Below are 24,777 nucleotides of genomic sequence, written 5' to 3' on the forward strand. Positions count from 1 at the left end.
TTCATGCGGTCGAAAAGGGCGACTCAACGTGTCCAACAGACAATGCTGCACGCCCTGGAAAAACACCGCCCGAAGAAAGAAGCAGTGGTGTAACGTCCCCTGCCAATGACGAAGGGCTTCCCTGCAAAGTAACAGGGAACCTGTACACCCTGGCTTGGTCACAGAAATAACGCCACCGAGATGTCGGGACGCACCAGGACCCCGCAATCTTGCAACCCATAACGAAAATCCACCACGGCATTGTAAATGGCCCGGAGCTCCATCAGATTGATGCGGCTGCGACAGTCTGCACCCGACCAAGGACCCTGAGTCCGAAGGCCGTCGAGGTGCACCCCTAAGCCCATGCCGAGGAGTCCATCGGCAGAACCTTCTGATGCGGGGATACGAAGTGGTGGCCCACCAACGAAACGAGCGTGTCCAGGAGGGAGGCACCACAATGTGCTGGGAAGCGGGATCCCGATCCTGCCATCACTGAGATGCTCGGGTCCAGCGGGGAACACGAAGATGAAACCAGACGAACAGCGGGACATCACCGTGGAGACCCCTGATCCAAAAAGGATCAGCAACAGCTCAGCCGAGGCCGAAGACCTCTGAGACACCAGCTGACTCAAGCGCCGACAGGCAGCCTGCCGAGGCAGAGGCAGAAAAGACCGGAGGCGGACCGAGGACAGAGGGGCCACCTTCCGGCATAAACAAACAAGGGCCTCCCCCTGAGGCCGAGACAAGAAGGAGCGCAGACAAACTGGGTCCAGGTCCGCCCCGACGGACTCCCGAGACTGGGGTGGGCAGAGTCTGACCCACTCCCGTACTAGAAACTAGTGCAGGTCACGAAGGGCCAGGACCAGACGCAGAAGGGAGGATGGGAATGCCCAACCGACAGAAGAGAGGCAATACTCCCGGTGCGTAGACACAGAGACACCCCTCCCGAAGGGAGGGGAGGAATCCCCAGAAGGGGAGCAGCCCAGAGGCTATGCGAGAATAGTCAAAAGGACGGCCAGGAGTCGCCGAAGCCGGCGGCTGAACCCTAACCCGGCGCTGCTGCAGCTATTGCGGCTGCTGCGAAGGAGGCCGAGATAACACAAGAAAGGTATCCAGAGGGCCCCTCCGGAGAAGGAGACCAACCCACCAAGGCAGACGGGATTTAGCTGGAGGCGTCCCGAGGGGCGAAGGACCGGTCGCGGTCTGAGAGGCGGTTAGTGGCCACCGCAAGAGAGGCCTGAAGAAGCGCAGAACTCACGCAAGTAAAAGCGGCGAGACGACCCTGGAGGTTCGGATCCTCAGCCACACTCTGCGCCAAGCGAGATGACGCATGGCGGGAGCAATAGAGCCGGAGCAGGGAGAGAGTCTCCTCCAGGAAACCAAACTCCGCACTACAAGATTCCGTCACGGCTGCCCGGAATGAACCGAAGAGAAAGCGGGGAAGCCTCTCAAACCGGAGCTGGAGACGCCGAGGCGCAAACCCGCAGTCGACGCCGAGGCCCAATACCTCAGCCGCTGCCGAGGTAAAACGGCCCAAGTGACGTCAAGGCACAAAGCTTCCGTCGACGGCACGAAGCCTCGGCAACGACGAGGCACCGAGCTCCAGCCGACGATGAGGCCCTCAGCCTCAGTCGACGTCGAGGCACAAGCCTCAGGCGACGTCAAAGCACCAGCGTCAAATGACGCGGAGCACACGGCCGCAGCCGACGTTGAAGGTACAAAGACACACAGCCTCAGTCGACATCGAGACCCCAAGCCCCAGTCGACATTGAGTCAGAAAATCAAAGCACAAAGCCTTAGACGACGTCGAGGCACCCAGCCGCATACTACGTCGAGGCACAAGGCCTCAGGCGGTGGTGAGGCACCAAGCCGCAGTCGACGTCAAGGCACAAAGCCTCAGTCGAGGCACCAGGCCCCAGTCGACGTCGAGGCACCAAGCCCCCAGTCGACGTCGAGGCACGAAACCTTCGTCGACGTCGAGGTACGAAGCCTCCGTTGAGGCACGAAGCCTCAGTCGACGTCGAGGCACGAAACCTCCGTCGACGTCGAGGCACGAAACTTCCGTCGACGTCGAGGCACGAAACCTCCGTCGACGTCGAGGCACGAAACCTCCGTCGACGTCGAGGCACGAAACCTCCGTCGACGTCGAGGCACGAAACCTCCGTCGACGTACGAAGCCTCCGTCGAGATCGAGGCACGAAGCCTCCGTCGAGGCACGAAGCCTCCGTCGAGGCACGAAGCCTCCGTCGAGGCACGAAACCTTCGTCGACGTCGAGGTACGAAGCCTCCGTTGAGGCACGAAGCCTCCGTCGACGTCGAGGCACGAAACCTCCGTCGACGTCGAGGCACGAAACCTCCGTCGACGTCGAGGCACGAAGCCTCCGTCGACGTCGAGGCACGAAGCCTCCGTCGACGTCGAGGCACGAAGCCTCCGTCGGGGCACGAAGCCTCCGTCGGGGCACGAAGCCTCCGTCGGGGCACCAAGCCTCCGTCGGGGCACGAAGCCTCCGTCGGGGCACCAAGCCTCCGTCGGGGCACCAAGCCTCCGTCGAGGCACGCAGCCTCCGTCGAGGCACGCAGCCTCCGTCGAGGCACGCAGCCTCAGTCGACGCCGAGGCACGAAGCCTCAGTCGACGTCGAGGCACGAAACCCCCGTCGACGTCGAGGCACGAAACCCCCGTCGACGTCGAGGCACACAGCCTCCGTCGAGGCACGAAGCCTCCGTCGAGGCACCAAACCTCCGTCGAGGCACCAAGCCTCCGTCGAGGCACCAAGCCTCAGTCGACGTCGAGGCACACAGCCTCCGTCGAGGCACGAAGCCTCCGTCGAGGCACCAAACCTCCGTCGAGGCACCAAGCCTCCGTCGAGGCACCAAGCCTCAGTCGACGGCGAGGCACGAAGCCTCCGTCGAGGCACGAAGCCTCCGTCGAGGCACGAAGCCTCCGTCGAGGCACGAAACCCCCGTCGACGTCGAGGCACACAGCCCCCGTCGAGGCACGAAGCCTCCGTCGAGGCACCAAACCTCCGTCGAGGCACCAAACCTCCGTCGAGGCACCAAGCCTCCGTCGAGGCACCAAGCCTCAGTCGACGTCGAGGCACGAAGCCTCCGTCGAGGCACGAAGCCTCAGTCGACGTCGAGGGACGAAGCTCCAGTCGACGTCGAGGCACGAAGCTCCAGTCGACGTCGAGGCACATCGAGTTTCAGAAGTCGGCACCGTACCAATGAAACTGGTAATAAAGGTGCAGCAGTGTACTCCATAAGGGCAACCTCGATATGAGTATTCCCATGAAAGGAGGCACGCTTTGAAGGTCTCGTAGAGGCGGGCACGATCGCACTCGATGCCTGGAATGCCTGAGACTCAGCCGGTGGCGTTACCGAGGTAACGCACCTAGAAGAAAGAAAGAAAGAAAAACTTACCGGGGATCGAAGCTGCACAGTCCGATTCCAACGAAGGAAAGAGGGTCCCGGCCATTCTGCTCACACGAGGTGAGCCCAGAGAGAGGCCAGGGAAGAAGAAAATACAGCTGCAGGCAAATGAGGCCTAGCCGCATGGCTGAGGCCCAAGAAGGGCCTGCCGGAGGAAAAACACAATAAAAAGTCCTCTTTTTTTTTTTTTTTTTTGAAACAAAGAAATACACGATCAATTAACAAACGCACAGCGACTCCCTAACAAAATAAAGAAGCCGCGGTGCCAGAAAGGCACTTAGAAGAATGCAGAGAAGAGAGACAAGGTCTTTCTGGCTCAGCGGAAAACTAAGAACTGAGGAGGGTATGCGCCCTCTAGTGGATCAGGAAGGCACACACATGCGTGGTGCAGTGTGCAAACTTGAAACTTCAATCAAGTTTGCTTGAAAAGCTGTCCGCGCTGGGGCTCCGTGGATGACGTCACCCACATGTGAGAATATGCTGCCTGCTTGTCCTGGGATAATTGCAGAATCCACCATTCTAGGATTTAAGGGTAAACTAGATGCACATCTCCTTAAGAGTGATACAGGTAAGGGTAAATTAGATACACATCTCCCTTGAGAAGCATACAGTGACATGGGGACTAAAACTATGCCAGGGTACACCTGGCGGGGCCTCCACGTGTGCGGAGCACCGGACTTGATGGACCCAGGGTCTGATCCGGAGATGGCAATTCTTATGTTCTTATGACCAGATAGCCGCTCTGCAAATCTCTTCAGACGAAACCACAGTGGATTCGGCTCAAGAAGAAGACATTCCTCTAGTGGAGAGAGCCCTCACCCCAAGGGGGGACTTTTTCACCGCCACTACAGAAATGGCAACACAAATCCATCTGGAAATGGTAGCCTTAGAGGCGGGCCTACCCTGACAAGCAGGACCCGAAAGATTGTCCGAGAGGCGAAAATCATTGGTGACCTCCAAATAACGCAGAAGACGATGATGACGGACGTCCAGGGACCGCAAGATTCTGTCCTTTGACCCTGAGAGAACGGACGCCGGAAGATGGACTTCCTAATTTACATGGAAAGCAAAAACTACCTTCAGAAGAAAGGAAGACACCGTCCGCAAGATGACCGCAGAATCCGTGATCTGTAAAAAGTGATCCCAGCATGAGAGCCTGAAGCTCCGAAACCCTATGGGCAGATATGACCGCTATCAGGAAGACAGTCTTGATAGTGAGATCTTACAATGAGGTGGTGAGAGCAATGGCAGGAGGGTGGCTGAGGCAGTGGCGTACCTAGCATATGTGACACTCGGGGGCCCATCATTTTTTGACACTCCCCATCTGTATGAAAAACATGATTTTTAGTAACAATCCACATGTCACACAAGAGTGTACCTAGGAAAAGGCAGCACTTTACATACTGCAATGAGCAGTACATCAATAAACTCATTGTAAAACTAAACAAGCCAGACTAGTACAGATCAATCCTACACAGTCAATCCTAACAAAAAACTATGTCTTTCGAACACACAGAACACAGAAAACACCTTTGCCTAGTATGGACTATGTCATCACAAACTAACCCCTCCCCCTTTTACAAAACTGTAGTGTGGGTTTTAGCCACGGTGGTAACAGCTCAGATGCCAACACTAAAAAACGCTCTACAGTTTTGTAAATGGGAAGATAGAATAAAAATACATAGACAAAGGTTAAACTGAAGCACCAAGAAGCTGGACTCTGCATACAATGCAACACCACAGAAATAGTGATGCATCTTCCCTAAAGCAAAAAAAAATAAATAAATATAATTTTTTTCTACCTTGTCTTCTCTGGTTTTTGCTTTCCTCATCTTCTTGTCACTCTCTTCCTTTCATCCACTGTCTACCCTCTCTTTGCCCCTTCTATAAAGGCATCTTCTCTCCTTCTATTCCCCTTCAAGAAACTTTATGCCTCCCCCTTCCATCTCTCCCTTTACTCCAATTGGTCTGGCATCCATCTTCTTCCCTTCCCTCCTCCAATGGTCTGGCATCTCTCCCCTCTCCTTCCCTCTCCTACACCCCCATGGTCTGGCATTTCACTCTCTCCTCTCCCTTCCCCCCACTTCCATTAGCACCTGCTCCCTTTCTCTCCCTCCAACCCAATTCTATGCAGTATCCTTCCCCCTTATGTCTCTTTCCCCTTTCCCTGCAATTCCATCAGCATCTACCCCCTTTCTTTCCCTCCACCATGCTTCCATACCACCCTGACCCCCTTTCTCTCCCTAATTAGTCGCATATGTTAGTCGCATGTATTAATTGCATCTGATCAACCGCACGAGTCAACTGCATGTGACACATTAATTAGTCGTTGGAATAACTATTAGGAGCATGGGCAGTTATTAGTTGCTTCTACCTGGTCCTCCTAAGAACTACTTCCACCTAGATCAGCTAGCTAGGACTCCTTGAGCACTTTCTCCTCCCAGGTCACAATAAATTAATTTTTAAAAAAACACCAAAAAACAAAAACCCCTAACTGCCACCCAATTATATCAATAATCCAGTATTGTACTCCTCTATCAACCACATATTCACAAATCAAGAATTCTAGGGAAACAAAAATTTCCTCTGCCTCAGGACCCCAGGAATATACTATCTACCTCACAATCATGAATCTCATACTAATCCTATTGATCTACCTAATACGAGGTAACATCAAAGACGTTCACTTTCTCTACCCTAAATTACAATCCATCCACTACCCAGCTCTATCCTTCCCCCACATCATCAACCTGCAAGAAGACACTATAAATCATATTAACGTTATCGCAAATAAAAACAGACACCACCGTACCCTTAAAAAAAAGAACAAGGGAAATAAAAACCATCAAAACCACTAACTCAACCGTAACTGCCGCAACCACCTCCATCCCATGTGCATATCTTAATACCAGATCTGTTAGAAACAAGGCATTCCTCATAAATGACTGGATCACCAGCAAACAAATAGCCTGCCTCTTTCTAACTGAAACTTGGTTACTGTCCGAAGATGACCCTATTGTCTCCTACCAGACAATTTCAAAATCCTTACGTCAAACCGCATAGGCAAAAAAGGAGGAGGATTAGCCATAATCCTTACAGAAGGATTCGAGTTCGAACTTCTGGATTCTAAAATGACCGACAACCTAGAAATCCTAGCCTGTAAAATCAATAATACCCAGCTAAAAGAATTCTTATCCTGCATACTATTCTACATCCCGCCTAAAAGCTGGCCCAAAGCCAAAGAAGACTTCTGCGAATTTGTCCTGCACAATTCTATTAGCCCCAGCTACAACATCATCACAGGGGACATAAATTTACACCTAGACAAAGAGAACAACACAGACACAATAGAACTTAAAAACTTCCTAACTCTATTCAACTATAACATCCCCGTACCCACACAAACTCACGAAAAAGGCCATCATTTAGATCTGGTTGCCATGTCCACAAAAGAAAACCTTGACCCAATTATCTCTCTGACTGAAGGCACCTGGCATCATGACATCTGGTCCGACCACTTCACCTATTATTTTAAGCTGATCTGGTCACACTGAAAATCTAAAACACGTCCGATAATAAAAAAAGAACATCAAACAAGAGGTTATATTAATCCAGAAGAATACTGGTCAGAATACAAACCGCATACAGTAATAGAGGAAGGAATAGATTTCTGGGAACACTGGAACACAACCAGCACATCCATCCTAGATAAAATCGCCCCCATACATAAAAGCAAAAGCAATGCAAACAAATACAACAAATGGTTCAACGCTTAACTACTAAAAACGAAACAAACAGCTAGGCGACTAGAAAGGATTTGGAATAAAACAGGAGAACTGACAGACTGCAACAATTGGAGAGCCTACATAAAAACCTACAAACAACTGATAAAAGACAAACGCAAAGCGTTCTACTCCACCAAAATTAAAATATCCTGCAAAGGTTCACAAGGAACCAATACAAAAGAATTATTCAACATAGTCACAAACCTATTTGACACCACCCGCCACACCATACCTGGGCACAACACGAAGTTACCCACTGCAAAAGACCTAGCTCTATATTTTGATTACAAAATTAAAAACCTAAAAAATAACTGTATAAGCAATAACGATGTAACAATCATCCCCAGCAACTACCAAATAGCTCATACGATAACGAAATACCTACAGACATGATCTGGAGTTCCTTTCTAGATCCAGAATGGAATATCTACACCAATCTCTACAACAAATACTCTAAATCTCACTGCATCCTAGATACGTGCCCTCCGGAGATTATGAAAGCGGCACCACCAGAATTCAAAATATCACTATTACACTACCTAGCCCACAACCTAAAAAATGGGACTTTCCTCACTAACAACGGCCACATAATAATAACCCCCATCCCAAAAAATAGAAAAGAATCCTCAGCGCTTATAACCAACTACAGACCTATAGCATCTATCCCATTCATAGTAAAAATCATGGAAGGATTAGTTCATACCCAACTGATGGACTACCTTAATCAATTCTCTCTCCTGCATGATACTCAATCCGGCTTTAGACCCCAGTTCAGTACGGAGACAGTAATTGCTGCCATCTTAGACTATCTGCGCCTATTATTTAGTAAGAGCCTCAATGTCCTGATCATGCAATTCGACATGAGCTCTGCATTCGACCTGGTAGACCCTGAGAAAATGATGCAATGCTTAGACGCCATTGGTATCAGAGCTGAGGTACTAAACTGGTTTCGCGGCTTCCTCACATCCCGCTCTTACCAGGTACGCTTTAACAACGACCTCTCCGACACCTGAAGCAACTCATCCGGAGTGCCACAAGGATCACCGCTTTCCCCACTGCTTTTCAATATCTACATGTCCTCATTAGGTGTGAAACTAACCCAACTAGGAATAAAACTATTCAGCTACGCAGACGACTTTACGATCATCATCCCATTCGCCAACTCTATCTCAGAAACCATTCCCAAAGCATCCGCTGCCATAAATGAGATGGAACAATGAATGACAGATTTCAAGCTCAAACTCAACCCAGAAAAAACAAAATTCTTCGTTGCCTCTCCTCACGCGCCTGACAATAAAACCCCATTATGCATCAATAAATTCAACTACCCTATCCAGCCCACCATGAAGATATTAGGTGTCACTCTAGACCAATGTCTAACAATTAAGGAACAAGTGGATTCCCTATTCAGAAAGGGTTTTCTTACTCTCTGGAAACTCAGAACCATTAAATCATACTTCGATACGTCAACATTCAGAACCCTAGTACAATCCCTCATACTGAGTCAACTTGACTACTGCAACATCGCCTACCTAGCAATCTCACAAAAGAATATGAGGCATCTCCAAATAATGCAAAATGCTGCGGTCAGACTTATCTTCAGGCTGAAGAAATTCGACCATGTGACACCCTACTATCGGCAGCTGCACTGGCTACCAACGGAAGCCTGAGTAAGGTTTAAATTTGTCTGCCTCTGCTTCAAAGTACTATACGGCCTTACCCCCAAGTACATAACCGACCTTTTCTCCTTTTCTAATAACAAACACAAGAGAAACACACACTCAAAATTCATTTCCCCTCCAGTTAGAGATTGCAAAATGAAAAAACACCACGAACACCTTCTCTCTCACCAAGTAGCCCTATGGGGCAAAGACCTAGACCAACTGCTCTCGCCCACTACTTAAGGGGAATTTAGGAAACGCCTAAAAACATACCTGTTCCAGAAATACCTAAACAATTGACCCGCTCTCCCCTCTCTCTCCCACTGTGATATATATAATCTGTTATCTTCATCTTATCGTAATTTTACGTTGCTATTTATTCCAAACAGGTCCTGTCGTACACTACCTACTAAAATGTACATCTTATATTTTTGCTCAGCAAATTGTATTTCTATACTATTGCCTTCTTAAGGTCTCTGCTCTCTTTATTTCCTCTGAATATCTGCATATTGTATTTTGTTGAATGTCCTGTACTCTTGATTGTAAACCGCCTAGAAGTCGCAAGATTGTGGCGGTATAGAAGAATAAAGTTATTATTATTATGTTATTATTATTATTCATCACCCTTCCATACCACCCTGACCCCCTTTTTCTCCTTCCACCACCCTGCTATGCTCCTTTCTCTCTTCATCCAAATCAGCAAGGTCCTGCGATGACTACTTCCGCTGCCTCTGCTCTGGAAGAGGTAAGTGATGTCGGAGGGGGGCTGGGCCGGCAGACACAGGGAGTTGCAGCAAGGTCCCGCGATGACTGCGGCTGCCGGTCCACCCCCCCACCCCCGACATCACTTACCTCTTCGGGAGCAGAGGCAGTAGAAGTAGTCATCGCGGGACCTTCCTATACTTCAGCGCGGCTGCTGACTCTGCTCTGGAATAAGTACAGTAGCTGCACTGAGGTGCCGTTTTGAGCAGCGAGGGAGGTTCAGGACCCAGCTGGCTATGCACCCCCTTTAACGCGTGCAGCCGGGGCAGACCCCCCTCCCCCCGGTACATCACTGAACTGAGGTACTGCGAGGCATCTGGCTGCTACTGCTGCACAGGGAAGTGGAGGGGGAGAGGGAAAAGGGGCTGCTTTGGGGGGAGGGGTGTGCTGGGCTGAAGGTAGCAATCTTGGTTTGCTCGGGGGGCCAGAGAGAGATAGGCAGGGGTCAGGGAGAAAGACAGACAGAATGAAAGACAGACAAAGGGCCAGGGAGAGACACAGTCAGAAAGATGACAAACAGACAGGCAGCAGCCAAGGAGCGAGAAAGAAAGAAAGAGAGACACAGATAGGGGGCCAGAGAGACAAACGGAAAGAAAGAAAAACAGACAGACAGACAGCGGCTAAGGAGACAGAGAGACAGAAAGAAAGACAGACAGACACATCTATTCTAACATCTGTTAATGTAACGGGCTTAAAGACTAGTATTTCAATAAATTCAGAATAAAACCTTTTTTCTCTCTTTTGTTGTCTGAGTGGTTTATTTCTCTATTCACTTAGGTCCCAGCGTCCCTTTTCTTTGTTTTTCCATAACTGTCTTCCTAGGGTCACCTCTCCATTTTACATTTTGACCCTATGTATCCTGTCAGGCATCTGACCCTGCTGTCTCTACCCTGAGCTTCTCCCTCTTTGTGTCCAGCATTGCTTCAGTGTCCCCGTCTCTATGCTCAGTCCATCTAGGAGCTCTTTTCTCTGTTTCTGTGCCTCTCGTTATGCAGAAACCACCACCCCCTCAGCCTCTCTCCCCAGCCAGCATCTTTCACCTCTCAACCTGCCTCCCAGCCAGCATCTCTCACTCCTGCCCCCCAACCAGCCAACATCTCTAATCTAATCTAATCTAATCCTTAGGTTTTTATACCGCATCATCTCCACGTTCGTAGAGCTCGACGCGGTTTACAGTAGGAGAAATAGGAAGGAACTACAACAAAGGGTTAGAGGTAGAAGTGTGAAGAAAATTTAAAGGACTTGGGATGCCAAGATATAAGAGTTTCCTTGATTCCTAAGTTGGAGGGAGACTTACATTTTTTGAGAAAAGCCAGGTTTTCAGATGTTTGCGGAAAACTTGGAGAGAGCTCAAGTTCCGAAGAGGGGAGGTAAGGTTGTTCCAGAGCTCAGTGATTTTGAAGTGGAGGGAGGTCCCTAGCTTTCCTGTGTGGGAAATGCCTTTTAGTGAGGGGAAGGATAGTTTTAATTTGTGGGAGGATCTGGTGGTATTAGGGTTTGAGGAATTCCAAGAAAGAGGGATAAAGGGAGGGAGGATACCATATAGGATTTTGAAAGTTAAACAGACACTCTCTTCCCATTGTCCAGTACCTCAGAGACACGGATCCCACTCAATAACAGCCTGCGGAGAGGCAGTATGCAGTTGGCTTTTGAATAAAGCAGCCAGTGCACTTATAATTGATCGAATATACACTTTAACTTTACATTGTTGGATAAGCGCGTCTCCTAAAGAAGCCATTCAACAGTGAAACGGATATACCAAAGTTCCATCAGCGCTATCTTTATTATTCAATAGCTGACATTTCACGTGTGAAAAGGTTCTATTGAAAGTGATAAGGATCCTGGGGAAAATCACATTGATACTGCCTGTTATTGATCATACGAGTTAATGCTTTTCTAATGGAGATAAATTTAGATTTAATCAACATTAATAAAAAAAAGAAAACAATAAACCAGGGTTTTTTGACCAATGATGATGTTCATAGCCCCATTAAAGAGTTTTTGCTTTTAGCACTTCAAACACTTGGACGTTTGAGGCCTTTCCCAGATAGCTTAACCATATAATTAATAGCGGAAGCATTAATAACAGATACTATCGTATCCGTCATCGTTTTGCCTTGTGGTTATTTTTGGATATTTGATCCATTTCCATTAGTACTCTTCGAATCATTAAGGGCAGCCTACAGAGTCCACGGAGGCTGCTCGAAGTTGTTGCCGGTAGTGATTCAGAGGAGTATGGCCGATGTCAGGTAATTATGTGTCCCTTAGGAATTCTGCGCAAATTCTGCATTGCACAGTAGGGCAGAATTCTGCCAGGAATAACTGATGAAATATGGGGCTCAAACGTTAATTTAGGATCTAACAAAATTCCTAAAATCTTTATGGTAAGAGTATTGTCCATCTCAGTATGTTGCAATAACTGAGGTGCAGCATCAGGGAAACATAATTTATCAATTATCCAAAGAGCTTTGGATTTCGTAGGGTTCAATTTCAGACGGTGACTCTCAAGCCAATCAGCAACTCCCTATAAGCCAATATTAAATGATGACAAATCTGGCTGGATACTATCTGAATATCATCCGCCAAAAAGTGCGCTGAAATCCCAAATTCTTGGGTGAGAAGAGCTAGGCGGCTTAGGAATAGGTTAAATAACAGAGGTGATGACAATGGACCCTGGAGCACTTCACATGATAATAGCTGAAAATAGAGACTCAGTAGCTAGGGATTCCCACTTAGTAGCAGCAGAAATCCTGGAAAAGGAACAAAAAAAGCACCGAATAATAAAAAGGAGAGAGCAAAACAAGCACACTCCTGCAGGCACACGTGAAGAAGAAAAAACTAGAAGTGGAGCTAGAGAACACAGTGAAGTAGAGCAAAATCACAGAGTGGATTCCTTCTACATGTGGCACACGGCCATTGGAATACAACCCACGTCTAGAATGTCTCACCTATTACACTGGAACATATATTCTGCCTGTTCAGCAGGATATCATTTCTCACCTTCCTTGGGAGCTGCTTCTTTGTTAAGCAGGAGACAGGACTGAGGTGCTCAACCGTGAAGACACAGAATGGAAAGAATTAGTGATTCAAGGTCTGCAGCTCAAGAAAGCTCTAGAAACGTCTGTAGCTTTGTAAACTTTATCCAATGCTGGGCTCCATCAGATGACATCATCCACTTGGGAGGACTTATATACTGCTCTCCGTACAGATAAGTCATTTATTTTACTCTATAGTTATTATTACTCAGCTGTACAGTATAAGACCTGTAGAGAGTTATTGCTCACCAGTACACTGAAATACCTCCTCTTACTCTGTATAACGTTATTACTATACCCCACATCATCTGTAGAGTATTTGTTACTCACCCGTATCTGAATGTCTAACTTCTCTCTCTCCTGGGGATCCTGGATATTTGGCTCTCCATCTTGTTTAATCCATGACAACAGATCAGGACTTATCCTTACAGAGCCTGTTTCCAGGAATAAACATAAAACTCAGTTATACTTCACTTTTATTCAAAGAAAAATATGCAGCAGGTTCAAATGATCAGCTATGATGAATTTTATTTATTGGGATGTATTAACCGCCTTTATGAAGAGATTCACCCAAGACAGTGTTCAGCAAATACAGCTTGACATACCGTTAGAGCTTTAAATGGCCCCTTTGGATGTGATTTTTCAATGCCAGTTAAACACCTGCTCTACAAATGTTTAGAGACTGTATAAGCAGGTAGAGAGAGCCTAACTGAGACATGACCAGCTCCTGCCTACTCACCTCCATAAGAGCTATCTACAAAAGAATGCGTAAAGCTGTGATTCACTTATATTTATTCTTGGCTCTGGGATTACATAGGAATCTTTTTTGTTTTATGCCGATACCAGTCTGACAAACTGTGGTTTGCATTATTAGATATACTTCTGGTCATCCTGCCTCTGCCTACAAAGAGCCCCGAGTAGAGAGCTGCACGGGAATGGGGACGACAGGAATCCCGTGGGTTTCCCCTTCAGGTCGCAGGGATCCCATGGGGATGCCCCCTTGGGTCATGGTGATCCCATGGGGATGCAGTGATCCCACGAGGACCCCCCTCATGGTTTCGGGGATCCCGCGGGGTTCGATCCAACTCGAGCAGCGAGGCTCGTCTTCTTTTCCTATCTGCCCTGCAGCAGCACACATAGCCAACCGGAAGTCTTCCCCGATGTCAGCGCTGATGTCGGAGAGAGGCTTAAGCAAAGCCCTCCCTCCTTCCGACGTCAGCGCTGACATCGGGGAAAACTTCTGGTCGGCTATGTGTGCTGCTGCAGGGCAGGCAGGAAATAGAAGACGAGCCTCGCGGCTCCACCTACCTCTCAGAGCTCCATTTGGATGAGAAAGTTGCTGATAAGGTTGCTGGCAGATGAGGGCTGGACACGAACGTGGGAGGCAAACGCAGGACACAGAAAGGGGTCGAATGTGGGAGGCAAATGCAGGACAGAAAGAGGTCGAACATGGGAGACAAACGCAGAACACAAAAGGGGGAAGGAACTGTGTTTTTGGACACAAGGCATGAACTTGGGAGAGAGATGGTTGTGTACACGGGGAATGGAAGAAAGGAGAATTTTTGGTCATAAGGAGGAAGTGAGGTACAGATGAGAGGGAGAAATATTGTGGTGGAAAGGGAATAGTGGGACAGATTGAAATGGATGCAAGAAGAAGGAATGTTGGGCATAGTGGTGAAGGGAATGGAGGGAGAGATGTGGCATGGTGCTGGAGAGGGGTGATAGAAGGAGAAATGTTGGGCAGGGGTGAAAGATGAGAAAGGGATAAATGCTGGACCATGGTAGGAGGAACCAATGGATAGCAACAGAAGAATTTACAGAAGATGGGAAAGCAGAAAAAAGAAACTGGGACCAACTTTATGGAAAAATAAGTCTCCAGCCAACAAAGGTAAAAATCTGAATTTATTGACTAAAATATGTTAGCTTTGGGAAATGTATACAGATGTCTTTGTGTTGTGTTCAAAAGAAAAGGAAATGCATTTCTGGTTTTATTTCTTCAGTGTTGAAGTACTTGCTGACCCTTGCTATGACTGGTGGGGATCCCCAAGCACCGCCAGCAGAGGACCTCCTCTAGAGACGGCCAGAACTCCCCTCCACCAAGCACAGCAGTCGTTGGCAACATCCATGAGCCACTGAGGTGCCAGCATCTGTGACTCAGGGACGCTACTGCTGCCTGCCAAGCTTGGTAATAGGGATCCCCGGGCAACTGCAGAGGAAGTCCTCAGCTGAAAGCTTGGGGGCCTCTCATCAGCTGAGCATTTATATTTTATATTTACATTAGAGGCTCTGGTAGAAACCCGTTTACAAAGTATGTATTCTTCCCAATTAATATTTCCAATTAATAGTCTCTTTGCTTATTTGTAAATTGGTCTCTACCAGAGCCTTTAATTCAGTAGCATAATTAAATGAAATAACTATTTCTGAAGTTTATAGGGACGGGCGGGATTTCTGTCCCCGCGCAACTCTCTAGCCCCGAGTCATCAGATAGTCAGTTTATTTTCACTGCCCTAACAGAGAGTCAGCAATGAATGGAGGAGTTTACCACCAAATATCAGGCTCTATCCCCTCCCTCTTTAAAAGGGACTGCTACATTCCTTATGATGGTGCTGAAAAGCTCGTGTGCGTTGACCATTAGGTTTTGAACTACTGTTTAGCTGTTACCTAGCAACGAAAGGAGAGCTACTGACATTATTGTTCAGCTTTGGATCATTGTTTAGATATTACTTAGCAACAGAGGGGGAGCCAACACGTCATTGTTTAGATGTTACTTAGCAACAGAGGGGTAGCCAATCACGTTACTGTTCAAGTACTTGCCAATGGAGGCAGGATGTTTCCCAGCTGAAAGTTCTTAGCGCTATCGTGTCACGTGACAGTTCCTTTAGGTCCATTTGGTGTTTCTGAATAACAGCAAAATCATAGAGTTGTGGTGGGCACTTTTGCAATGAGAGATGACTCTTTTCCATTAGCGGTCCTTTGAAGCAACCACATTGCACGGCTGCACTTGCCTTTACACAACGGTAATGTTTTGAAATAAGAGTTTTATGATGAGTAATGCCTTTAAAATTGAAATCTATGGTGAGCTGTAGCTAGGGCAGTTAAGTCAATATAGGTTTTTAGGCTCAATGAGAAGCCTTATATTTTCTGGAGGTGTGGTATAGTTAGCTTGGGCTTCTACATTTTTATCTCACTCTTCTTTCTTACGCCAGAATATGGCTTTTATCATTTATATATTTGTGACAAAGAAAAAAGAGGGGGTTTTGGTGCACACACATGTTTTTTCCATTAGTTTTTCCATTATGTTTCCTATTTATGGTTCTTTCTTTTCTTTTCTTATAGAGGGGCAACGCTATCTCCTTTGGACAGACTGAAACGTGTTGGGAGTTGTACATTCTCAACCAGCGCTGGGTCATGGGTTACACCATTTGAGATAAGTTTTGCTTTCCCCCTTCACAGATGATTTGAGGGTTTAAATTCACTACTCTTGTGATTAGTGGGTTTTTCATTATTATACAATATATTTTGATGATACAACTCATGAAGTACACAACTGCAGATGTAGTTCTGTAGTATATTTTCACACAAAATAGGTGAGATAGATGGGATGGAACAGGTGTAGGTGATTAAAATTTGGAGTCAGAAAGTGGACCTGAAATAATATGGAAATAATAAGAGGTCCTATGATCTGATCACCCATGATTATGTCTCTTACCGAAAGTAAATCTACTGTTTAGAAAAAGATAGTAGCTTATTTTGCTCTATATGTGAACAGCTAATATTGAAGATAGACATGTTCAAGTTAGCCAAGTCTTTTGGAAACATCCATATTAGACCCAATTTGTTCTATGCCATATTTCATTCTGGGTAGGATGATTATATAATAAGGAAGTCCCCTTCTTCTTGGGATACCAGTCTGAGTGACATAGTGGTAGAAATTTATTCTCTTTCTAAGAAATATGCTTTGTAGCCGTTAACTGTTTGCCTACCAGAAGTTGCCTTCTTTAAATCTCCTGCAATATTGTGATTTCCACAATAAACTTTCCCTGAACCTCAGAGACAATTCTGCATCTTTTGGAGCAGTCCACAGTGTCAGACAATCCACAACACCTTACTTTTCATTAGTCTCGGACTGCTTCCAGGTACAGTATAATCTTCTGCAGCCAAGTTCTGACCATTTGGGCTAATCCTTGCCTGCATTTTAGCTCTTCTTCAGGAAACAGAGAATAATCTGTCTCTGATTTCAAAGGGAGAAAACTTGTAAGACACTCAAGATAGTCTTATGAGCTCTCAGGCTGTCAGTTTAAGATAGAGGTTAGTACAAAGAGATCCTGATCACACTTGGAAGTTTCTGGAGCAAAGGAAGTGCAGAAAAATGTCTCCTATTAGTTGATTATTTTAGTCCTTACCTAGGGAGATCAGAGTCTCATAATTCTCCTTCATCACCTCCCTGTAAAGCTCCTTCTGCCCTTCATCTAAATATTCCCACTCCTCCTGGGAGAAAGAGACAGCCACATCCTCAAACGTCACCTGCATCTGAAACACAAACCAGGAACACACTCAGCGCCTTCAGCATCACCATCAGCCATTATTGTATAATGATACACATAAGTTGGGGGAGGCGTACATATAGAGCATGGATGTGTTGCCAAGTGACCTAAACGTAAAATGTAATAACATAGGATTTCATATAAAATTTCATGACTAACTTTTAAAACGATGCAACTAAATCTCCTCAATTCATTGAAAATTGTCCCTTCTCCTTAGATCTTCAGATCGCAGATTACTTACCATGCCCCCTCTGCAAATAATTGGCACCAAACGACAAGATATCTTTTCAGCAGTTAAACTAAACTAAAGCTTAACTTTATATACCAGGTCATCAATCTAAGAAAGCTCGACTCGGTTTGCAGCAGTTAGATAGGACGAAGAAAAATTTCCAATGATTAAATAAAAACTAGAAAAGATAATAGCAAAGTTTCAAAGAGATTAGTTTTCAAAATGTTTGGCGAAAAGTTTTTAGAGATTTGCAGAAGGATTGGAACGAACTGCCCCTGAGCTTTGGAATATCTAAGAGTCATTTATGAGAATAATCTTTTTATTATGGTAAAAACAGTACAAGTTACATGTTCAATAGACGTGGGGTCACAGAATCCCCAAAGTTCTCTTAAAGAAGTCATAAGAACATATAAGAACATAAGAACATAAGAAATGCCATCACCGGATCAGACCTTCGGTCCATCAAGTCCGGCGATCCGCACACGCGGAGGCCCTGCCAGGTGTACACCTGTTGTAATTTATAGTCCACCATATCCTTACATGCCTCTCTTAAGGAGATATGCATCTAGTTTGCTCTTGAAGCCTAGGACGGTCGATTCCGCAATAATCTCATCTGGGAGGGCATTCCAGGTGTCAACCACTCTCTGAGTGAAGCAGAACTTCCTGACATTAGTCCTGAACCTGTCCCCCCTTAGCTTCATTACATGTCCTCTAGTCCGTGTCAAATTGGACAATGTAAATAATCTTCTCTGCTCTATTTTGTCGATTCCTTTCAGTATTTTGAAGTCCGATCCCTGATCTGAGGGGGCTCCATTTGAAGCAGAGTGATCATTTGCATTCTCCATTCAGGGCTCCCACGAAGCCAATTCAGCAATCTGACTTTTCTCCCCATAGGAATCTGCCATTTATTTCAAGATGCATTTGACATTTCAATCTTCCTCTAGTTCCTACCAGTCAAAATGCAGCCTTTGGTCTCTCCTATATTAATTGTATTTCTTGTTACTGGTGGTTTTATTCCCATTATATTTTATATGTAACTCGCTTAGAAGTTGAATAAGGGACAGAATCACATTTGAATAAACACTTGGGAAGGAATGAGTGATATGTATTATCTTCTGTTATATGTATTATCTTCTGTGATATGTATTATCTTCTGTGAAATTGAAGTATCATAATTCTTTACTGTTCCTGTAACTTACTCTTATCCTGAAATGTAATTCTACTGGAATTGCCCAGATATCTTCTATATTGTAATCCGCCTAGAACCGCAAGGCACAGGTGGAATAGAAATCCCTAATGTAATGTAATGTAAGGTGAGGAGAGGCTGAATGGAAGCCCAGGGCTGCTCCTTAATCCTCCATTGCCCCAGCTCCAAACTAAGGCCCAGGTTCACTAAGCAAACCGATCGAGTACCGATCGGTTTGCGAGCCCTTTGCCACCTGATTCACTAACCTCACTCCCCATCCACTCCGCACTCGATCCGATTTTCACATGCAAAGTAGGAAGGGCCTTGATTCACTAAACTAAACTGGGCTGAGGACAAGTCGCTCACTGAAATCGCAGCCCTGAAAAAACTGCTCTCTGCCACCCTGCCTTCCTTTCCGTCCACCTCGTTCTCCCAGCGTGCGGGTTCTCCCTTCCTCCTCCTGCTTGTGCAAATGCAGTTAGGAGGAAAAAAAAAGCAGTGGCGAGGCAGTAATAATAATAATAACTTTATTTTTATATACCGCCATACCACAAACAGTTCTAAGCGGTTTACAAGGGAAGACAGAGAACTTCCGAAATTACGTTGGCATGTTAAGTTTAGTCAGTGCATCAGATTGAGGTAAGTCAGGTTGCTCCCAGCCCGACTTGTTGGCCATTTCACCTCACCGGGACCGAGCTTTCCACTAGCAGCTTGAAAAAGAAGCAATCCACCGATGAAAACAAAAACTGTGGATACAGATGTTCTGGACATAATTTATTAAACACTGACATATAAAACCATGAAAATTCAACTAAAAAATACTGTGATCAAAATCCAAGCGGACCCTACACGGTCCGTGTTTCGGCAAACACGCCTTCCTCAGGGGGTCCAATGGTTTGCAAACTCACATATAAAGAATTGGACTGAACACTGTCTCTTGTCTTTAAACACCGCAGACAAGCTGAAGTAGATTGTTTTCACTGTGGATCATTGGGTCTCCCCAAGAAAGAAGCAGGCAGCATCGAGGTCAGCACAGGGAAGGCCATTCGGGCTCACACTGAGAGGAGAAACTCTGCTCAACTTGGAAAATATTTCAAATTCACACTTAATAATACAGCCACGTGTATCTGTTGCTTACCACAGCTGAACCGAAGAGAAGTGCCGCCCAAGGGTTAAAACACCAGAGGCAAGAAGGGAAGGGAAGGCAGAGGTGAAGGCGCAGAAGGGTGAGGGGAGCAGATTAGAAGAGGACGGCGCATGCGCGGTGGGAGTGTTTCCGACTAGATCATTTGAATGCAGGAACTGTTGGGGCTCTTCCTCTACACCAGGAGTGAGAAGAAACTGGGCGCTTGAGGCTCCAGCACAAGATGGACGACTCTTTCCTATGTTAAGTTCAGCCCGTCACCTTTTCCCGCCCTCAGGGGAAAATCTAGCAATCAGCCGAAACTCCTCCTCTCTGCTAGCTCCGTGCCGTTGCTAAGGGGCGGAACCTTCCACTCCTCTTCCCGCCCCAGGAACCATTCTGACCAATCAGCACTACAAGGGCAGAGCCTTTGTTGTGAAGCTCCATCCCCTCCCTTGTGATGTCACCAGCCTTCTCGGCTCCTCCCCAATTCCTTTCTAATCCTGAGGGAGGAGATTTTCCCGCCAACAAACACTGCGGCAGCTGCCAACAAGGGATCCTGCACAGGGAGGTTGTTAGACTTAGAGAATGAGGTGGGGGAAAATGTTTGATCCCGTCCGCACAAGCTTCAAATAGTTATGATTTTATATTGAACTTATTTATAAAAAGAACCTATTCTGTACAATTGCTATTTTATAAATCACACATAATACAGAAAAGGATCAGGGAATGGGGACTTGTAAACTGCCTTTTTGTCACTTGGGCATCAAAGTGGTGGGCACTGGAGGATCAGGTGATTTGCTCAGGGTCACAGGAAGCAGCACTGGGATCTGATCTTACACCCTCTGGCTGTAGAGGCAGCAGCTCAACCGGTGAGCCCCAGCCCTCTCTCACCAATATCCCCTCCACTGAGAAAACTGAACAAGCCACATTATTACCGAATGCTATATAGAAAGATAGTGTCTTTTCTCCCTTCCTTTGCTGGCTTCAGTAGCTCATCCCCTTCCCTTCTCTCACCTCTCCCTGCAGGTCCAACATCTCTCTCCCTTTCTTCCAGCTCCCGTCACCCCCAACATGGGTCCAGCACCTCTCCCCCTTCAGCACCCCCCCCATACACACAACATGAGTCTAGCACTCTCCAGTCCCTCTGTTCTTTCCAGCCCCAGCCACATGGGTCCAGCACCTCTTTCCATTCCTTCTAGCTAAAGCCCCTATCTCCTTTCCACTTGGCCCCCTAAGACCAGGTCCAGCTCTAGCCCGCATCTGCCTTCCAATCAGTGGCTAGTATGAGGGGGCAGTCCATCCTGGGCGGTCTTGGTAGGGGTGCCAGCACCGTTCCTTCACTCTGCCCCCTCCATTCCTTTCCCACCGCACGCCTTCATTTCCCCCCACCTTACCTCTAGCTCTTCAAAGCAAGAGCAGCAACTCCAACCTGCTGCTCATGCCAGCATCGACTCTCCCTCTGACGTCACATCTGCGCCAAGTTCGTGGTGCTGCTTGTGCAAGGAAAGATAGAGTTACAAGGGAAGGGGGGGCTTGTATGGCAGGGGGGGAGAGGAGAGAGGGCGAAGAGTGCAGGGTTGGGCACTTCTCACCCTTGCTACATCACTGCTTCCACTCCCTTCTACTCAGCCCCCAGACCAGTCCATAGCAGCAGACGCCCCCCCACCCCCCCCCCGGAAAGCCAACAGCCCTCCCAAGCAGCAGAATCATCCTCTGCAAGCCCAGAAGGCCCCCCCCCAAGTCACAAGGAGTTGCAGGGGGGTTGAACCCAGGTTCTCAGGGCACTCCAGTAACCACTAAGCTACTCCTTCAATCCAAAAGGAAAGGAGATGGAACTTGTGGTTACAATCAATCAAAGCACTTTACACATTATATATAGGTACTTATCTTGAGGCAATAGCTCGATTGTAAGGAAAATTCAACCAAGATAAACCTCCCAAGGTCTACAAAGGGAATGGGGTCTTGTATACTCAGTGGAGTAGTAAGGGTGAGCATTGCCCGGGGGTGGTGTCCTCCCCCCTCCCGTGCATGTGCCTCCCTTCCCTTTTAAACCTCTGGCGTGAGCAGCATGCTGCCTACGTCGGTGTCAGCTCCCTTTCATATCACTTCTTAGGCGTGGGCCTCAAAAATGACATCAGAGAGCCAAAAAGGCAAGGGGCACGTGTGGCAAGGAGAGAAGCGGGTGAGCAGAGAGAGGAGGGGTGCTGTCCAGGGCAGACTGCACCCCCTGCACCACACCACTGTGTATACTGCCTTTTTGTGGCTTTGGCATTCAAAGCAGTGGGCGCTGGAGGATTCAGTGACTTGCCCAGGAGCAGCACTGGGATTTACATTACATTACATTACATTAGTGATTTTTATTCTGCTTGTACCTTGCGGTTCAAAGCGGATTACATAAGAAGAGAACTGGACATTTCCAGGATGGTACATGACAATAGAGAATACAGTTTGAGGATAGAGACTTAATAACAGAATGATAGTAAAGACTTAATAACATCGGAAGATGTTTTGGACGGCAGTGTTTTGGTTTCTTGGGGGATGGGGTGAGGGAGGTTAGGTAGATTGTATATGCTTTTTGAACAGCAGTGTTTTGATTTCTTTACGGAATGTCTTGAGGTCTGATGTTGTGGTTAACAATCTGGTGATGGAAGGTTCGAGTTTTGCAGCATGTGTTGCCAGGAGGCTATCATAAAGCTTTTTGCGGTGAGTACCCTTGAGTGGTGGGTATGTGAATGATGTCAATGTTCTTCTTGTTCTGGTTGGAAGGTTACGGTTTAGGCGGTCATTTAGGTAGGTGGGTGCAGTACCGTTAATTACTTTGAAGAGTAGACAGTATAGTTTGAATTGAATTCTGGCTCGAATCGGTAGCCAGTGTGAGTCTAGGTAGGCATTGGTGATGTGGTCAAATTTTCCGAGTGAGTAAATTAGTCTAAGGGCTGTGTTCTGAACAGTTTGAAGTTTTTTGATCATGTTTGTGGGGCATGGTAGATAAAGGATATTGCAGTAGTCCACGAGACCTAGTACCAGGGATTGTACAATTATCCTGTAGTGTTCTTTGTCAAAGAATTTCCTTATTTTTCTTAAGTTGCGCATTGTGAAGAATGCTTTTTGGGTAGTTTTGTTGATTTGGGTCTGCATAGTGCAGCATCTGTCTATCAGCACTCCCAAGATTCTGAGTGAGGTCTGGATTGGGTATTTGGTTGCTTTTATTTCTAGGTCTGTTATGGATGGGTTTTTGTCCGTTTCAAGCATTAGGAATTTGGTTTTGTCCGAGTTTAGTTTCAGTTTGTGGTTTGTCATCCATTTTTCTACTTCATCCAGAATTATTTCCAGGTGTCCTGTTGAGGTGTGGTCTTGGATTTCGAAGGGGAGGAGAATAGTTATGTCATCTGCGTAGCTGAATGATGTTACATTTAGGTTGTCTAAAGTGGTGCCGAGGGAGGAGATGAAGAGATTGAATAGAATGGGCGATAGTGGTGACCCCTGCGGGACTCCGCATGGATTTGACCATGGGTTAGATTTCGTGTTGTTTGTCTTAACTCTGTACGTTCTTGTTTTAAGGAATCCTTGGAACCAATTGTAAACCACCCCTGAGATCCCGATTGCATCAAGTATCTGGAGTAATATGGTGTGATCGACTAGATCGAAGGCGGCGGAAAGATCTAGTTGGATAATTAGGATCCTGTGTCCTTTACTGAGGTGTTGTCGGGCTATGTCTAGTAGTGTTGCTAGTAGTGTTTCCGTGCTGTGGTGAGATCTAAATCCTGATTGAGAGGAGTGAAGTATATTATGGTCAAATAGGTAGTTGGTGAGGTATTGAGCCACAAGTCCTTCAATCAGTTTGACATATAATGGGATCGAAGCGATAGGTCTGTAGTTGGTAGGAGCGTCTATAGGGCCTTTTTGATCTTTCAGTAGGGGTGTGATTATGATCTCTCCAAGATCTTGTGGGAATTGACCTTCTATGAGAGTGCTTTGAATCCATTGCATGAGGTTGGTTTTGAATTTAAGGGAGGCATTTGTAAGCAGATACGATGGGCAGTAGTTCAAGTCGCATGAGGTGTGGCTGTATTTTTTGTATAGTCGGTTCAAATCAGACCATTGTAGGGTTGGGAATGTGGTCCATGTTCTGTCTGCAGATATGGCTTCTTCCGTTGTGGGGGTTATTATCTCGTAGAGTTTGGTGGTTGAGTTGTTGAAGGTATTTCTGATTGTAGTGATCTTGTGTTTGAAGTGGTCTGCTAGTTGAGAAGCTGTTGGTGGTTTATTGCCTTGAGTGGCAAGGAATGGGTTTGTGTCCGTAAGTTTTTTTACTAAGTTGAAGAGTGTTTTGATCGCACAACCTCTCGGTGCAGAGGCAGAAGCTCTACCAGTGAGTAACAAAGGTTAGAAAATAAGGAACTAATTAGAATTAAGTTGCACATGAGCTCAGACTGGCACTTGAAAATTATCTCTAATAGGGTAGGCGTGGATAAACATATTCTGCTCTAGTAGGTGGAGCCAAGTGTTACTCCTTGTGTGTGTGACTAGCAAGTTAGTTACTTCTTCCATTATAGGCTTGGTTGAAGAGCCAAGCTTTCACCATATTCCTGAAGCAGATAGTCTGGTGCAGTGGCGTACCAAGGAAGGGGCGGAGCAGTCCACCCCAGGTGCACTGCCGGCCTGGTCCTCCTGCCCTTCCTTTCCCCCAGCCCTGCCGCTACAATCCTACCTCCCCTGCCGACAAGAAGTCTCTCCGACATCAATTCAGACGTCGGAGAGGACGTTCCGGACCAGCCAGGCACTGATTAGCTGGCCCGGAATGTTCTCTCCGACATCGGAATTGACGTCGGAAAGACTTCTTGTTGGCGGGTGGAGGTAAGATTGCAGGTGCGGACCGGGAGAAAGTAAGGGGAGACGCGCTTTTTTTTTTCCGCGGTAGGTATTGCAGGATGTAGGCAGGCAAGCTGGCTGGCTTTAGCGCAGCACGAAGGGAGGGAGATTGGTAGACAGACAGGCAGGCTTGCTTTGGGGGTGGAGAAAATCTGGGGGCAGTGGGGGGGG

At 46.8% G+C, this 24,777-nt stretch overlaps 1 protein-coding gene and 1 pseudogene across 1 annotated transcript in view; both read right to left on the reverse strand.

Moving 5' to 3' along the window:
* Positions 1 to 24,777, reverse strand: part of LOC117355241 — a 239,152-nt pseudogene that overhangs the window by 77,413 nt on the left and 136,962 nt on the right.
* Positions 1 to 24,777, reverse strand: part of LOC117355244 (oocyte zinc finger protein XlCOF6-like) — a 91,245-nt gene that overhangs the window by 16,552 nt on the left and 49,916 nt on the right. Inside the window, exons 3-4 of the mRNA XM_033933535.1 lie at positions 17,053 to 17,179; positions 12,980 to 13,083 (exon numbers count right to left, since the gene is read on the reverse strand). Coding sequence (XP_033789426.1) covers positions 12,980 to 13,083; positions 17,053 to 17,179 — 231 coding nt within the window. The remainder of the gene's footprint in view (positions 1 to 12,979; positions 13,084 to 17,052; positions 17,180 to 24,777) is intronic.

Source organism: Geotrypetes seraphini, chromosome 2 (genome assembly GCF_902459505.1).
Source record: "Geotrypetes seraphini chromosome 2, aGeoSer1.1, whole genome shotgun sequence".
In the NCBI taxonomy this organism is placed as follows: Eukaryota; Metazoa; Chordata; class Amphibia; order Gymnophiona; family Dermophiidae; genus Geotrypetes; species Geotrypetes seraphini.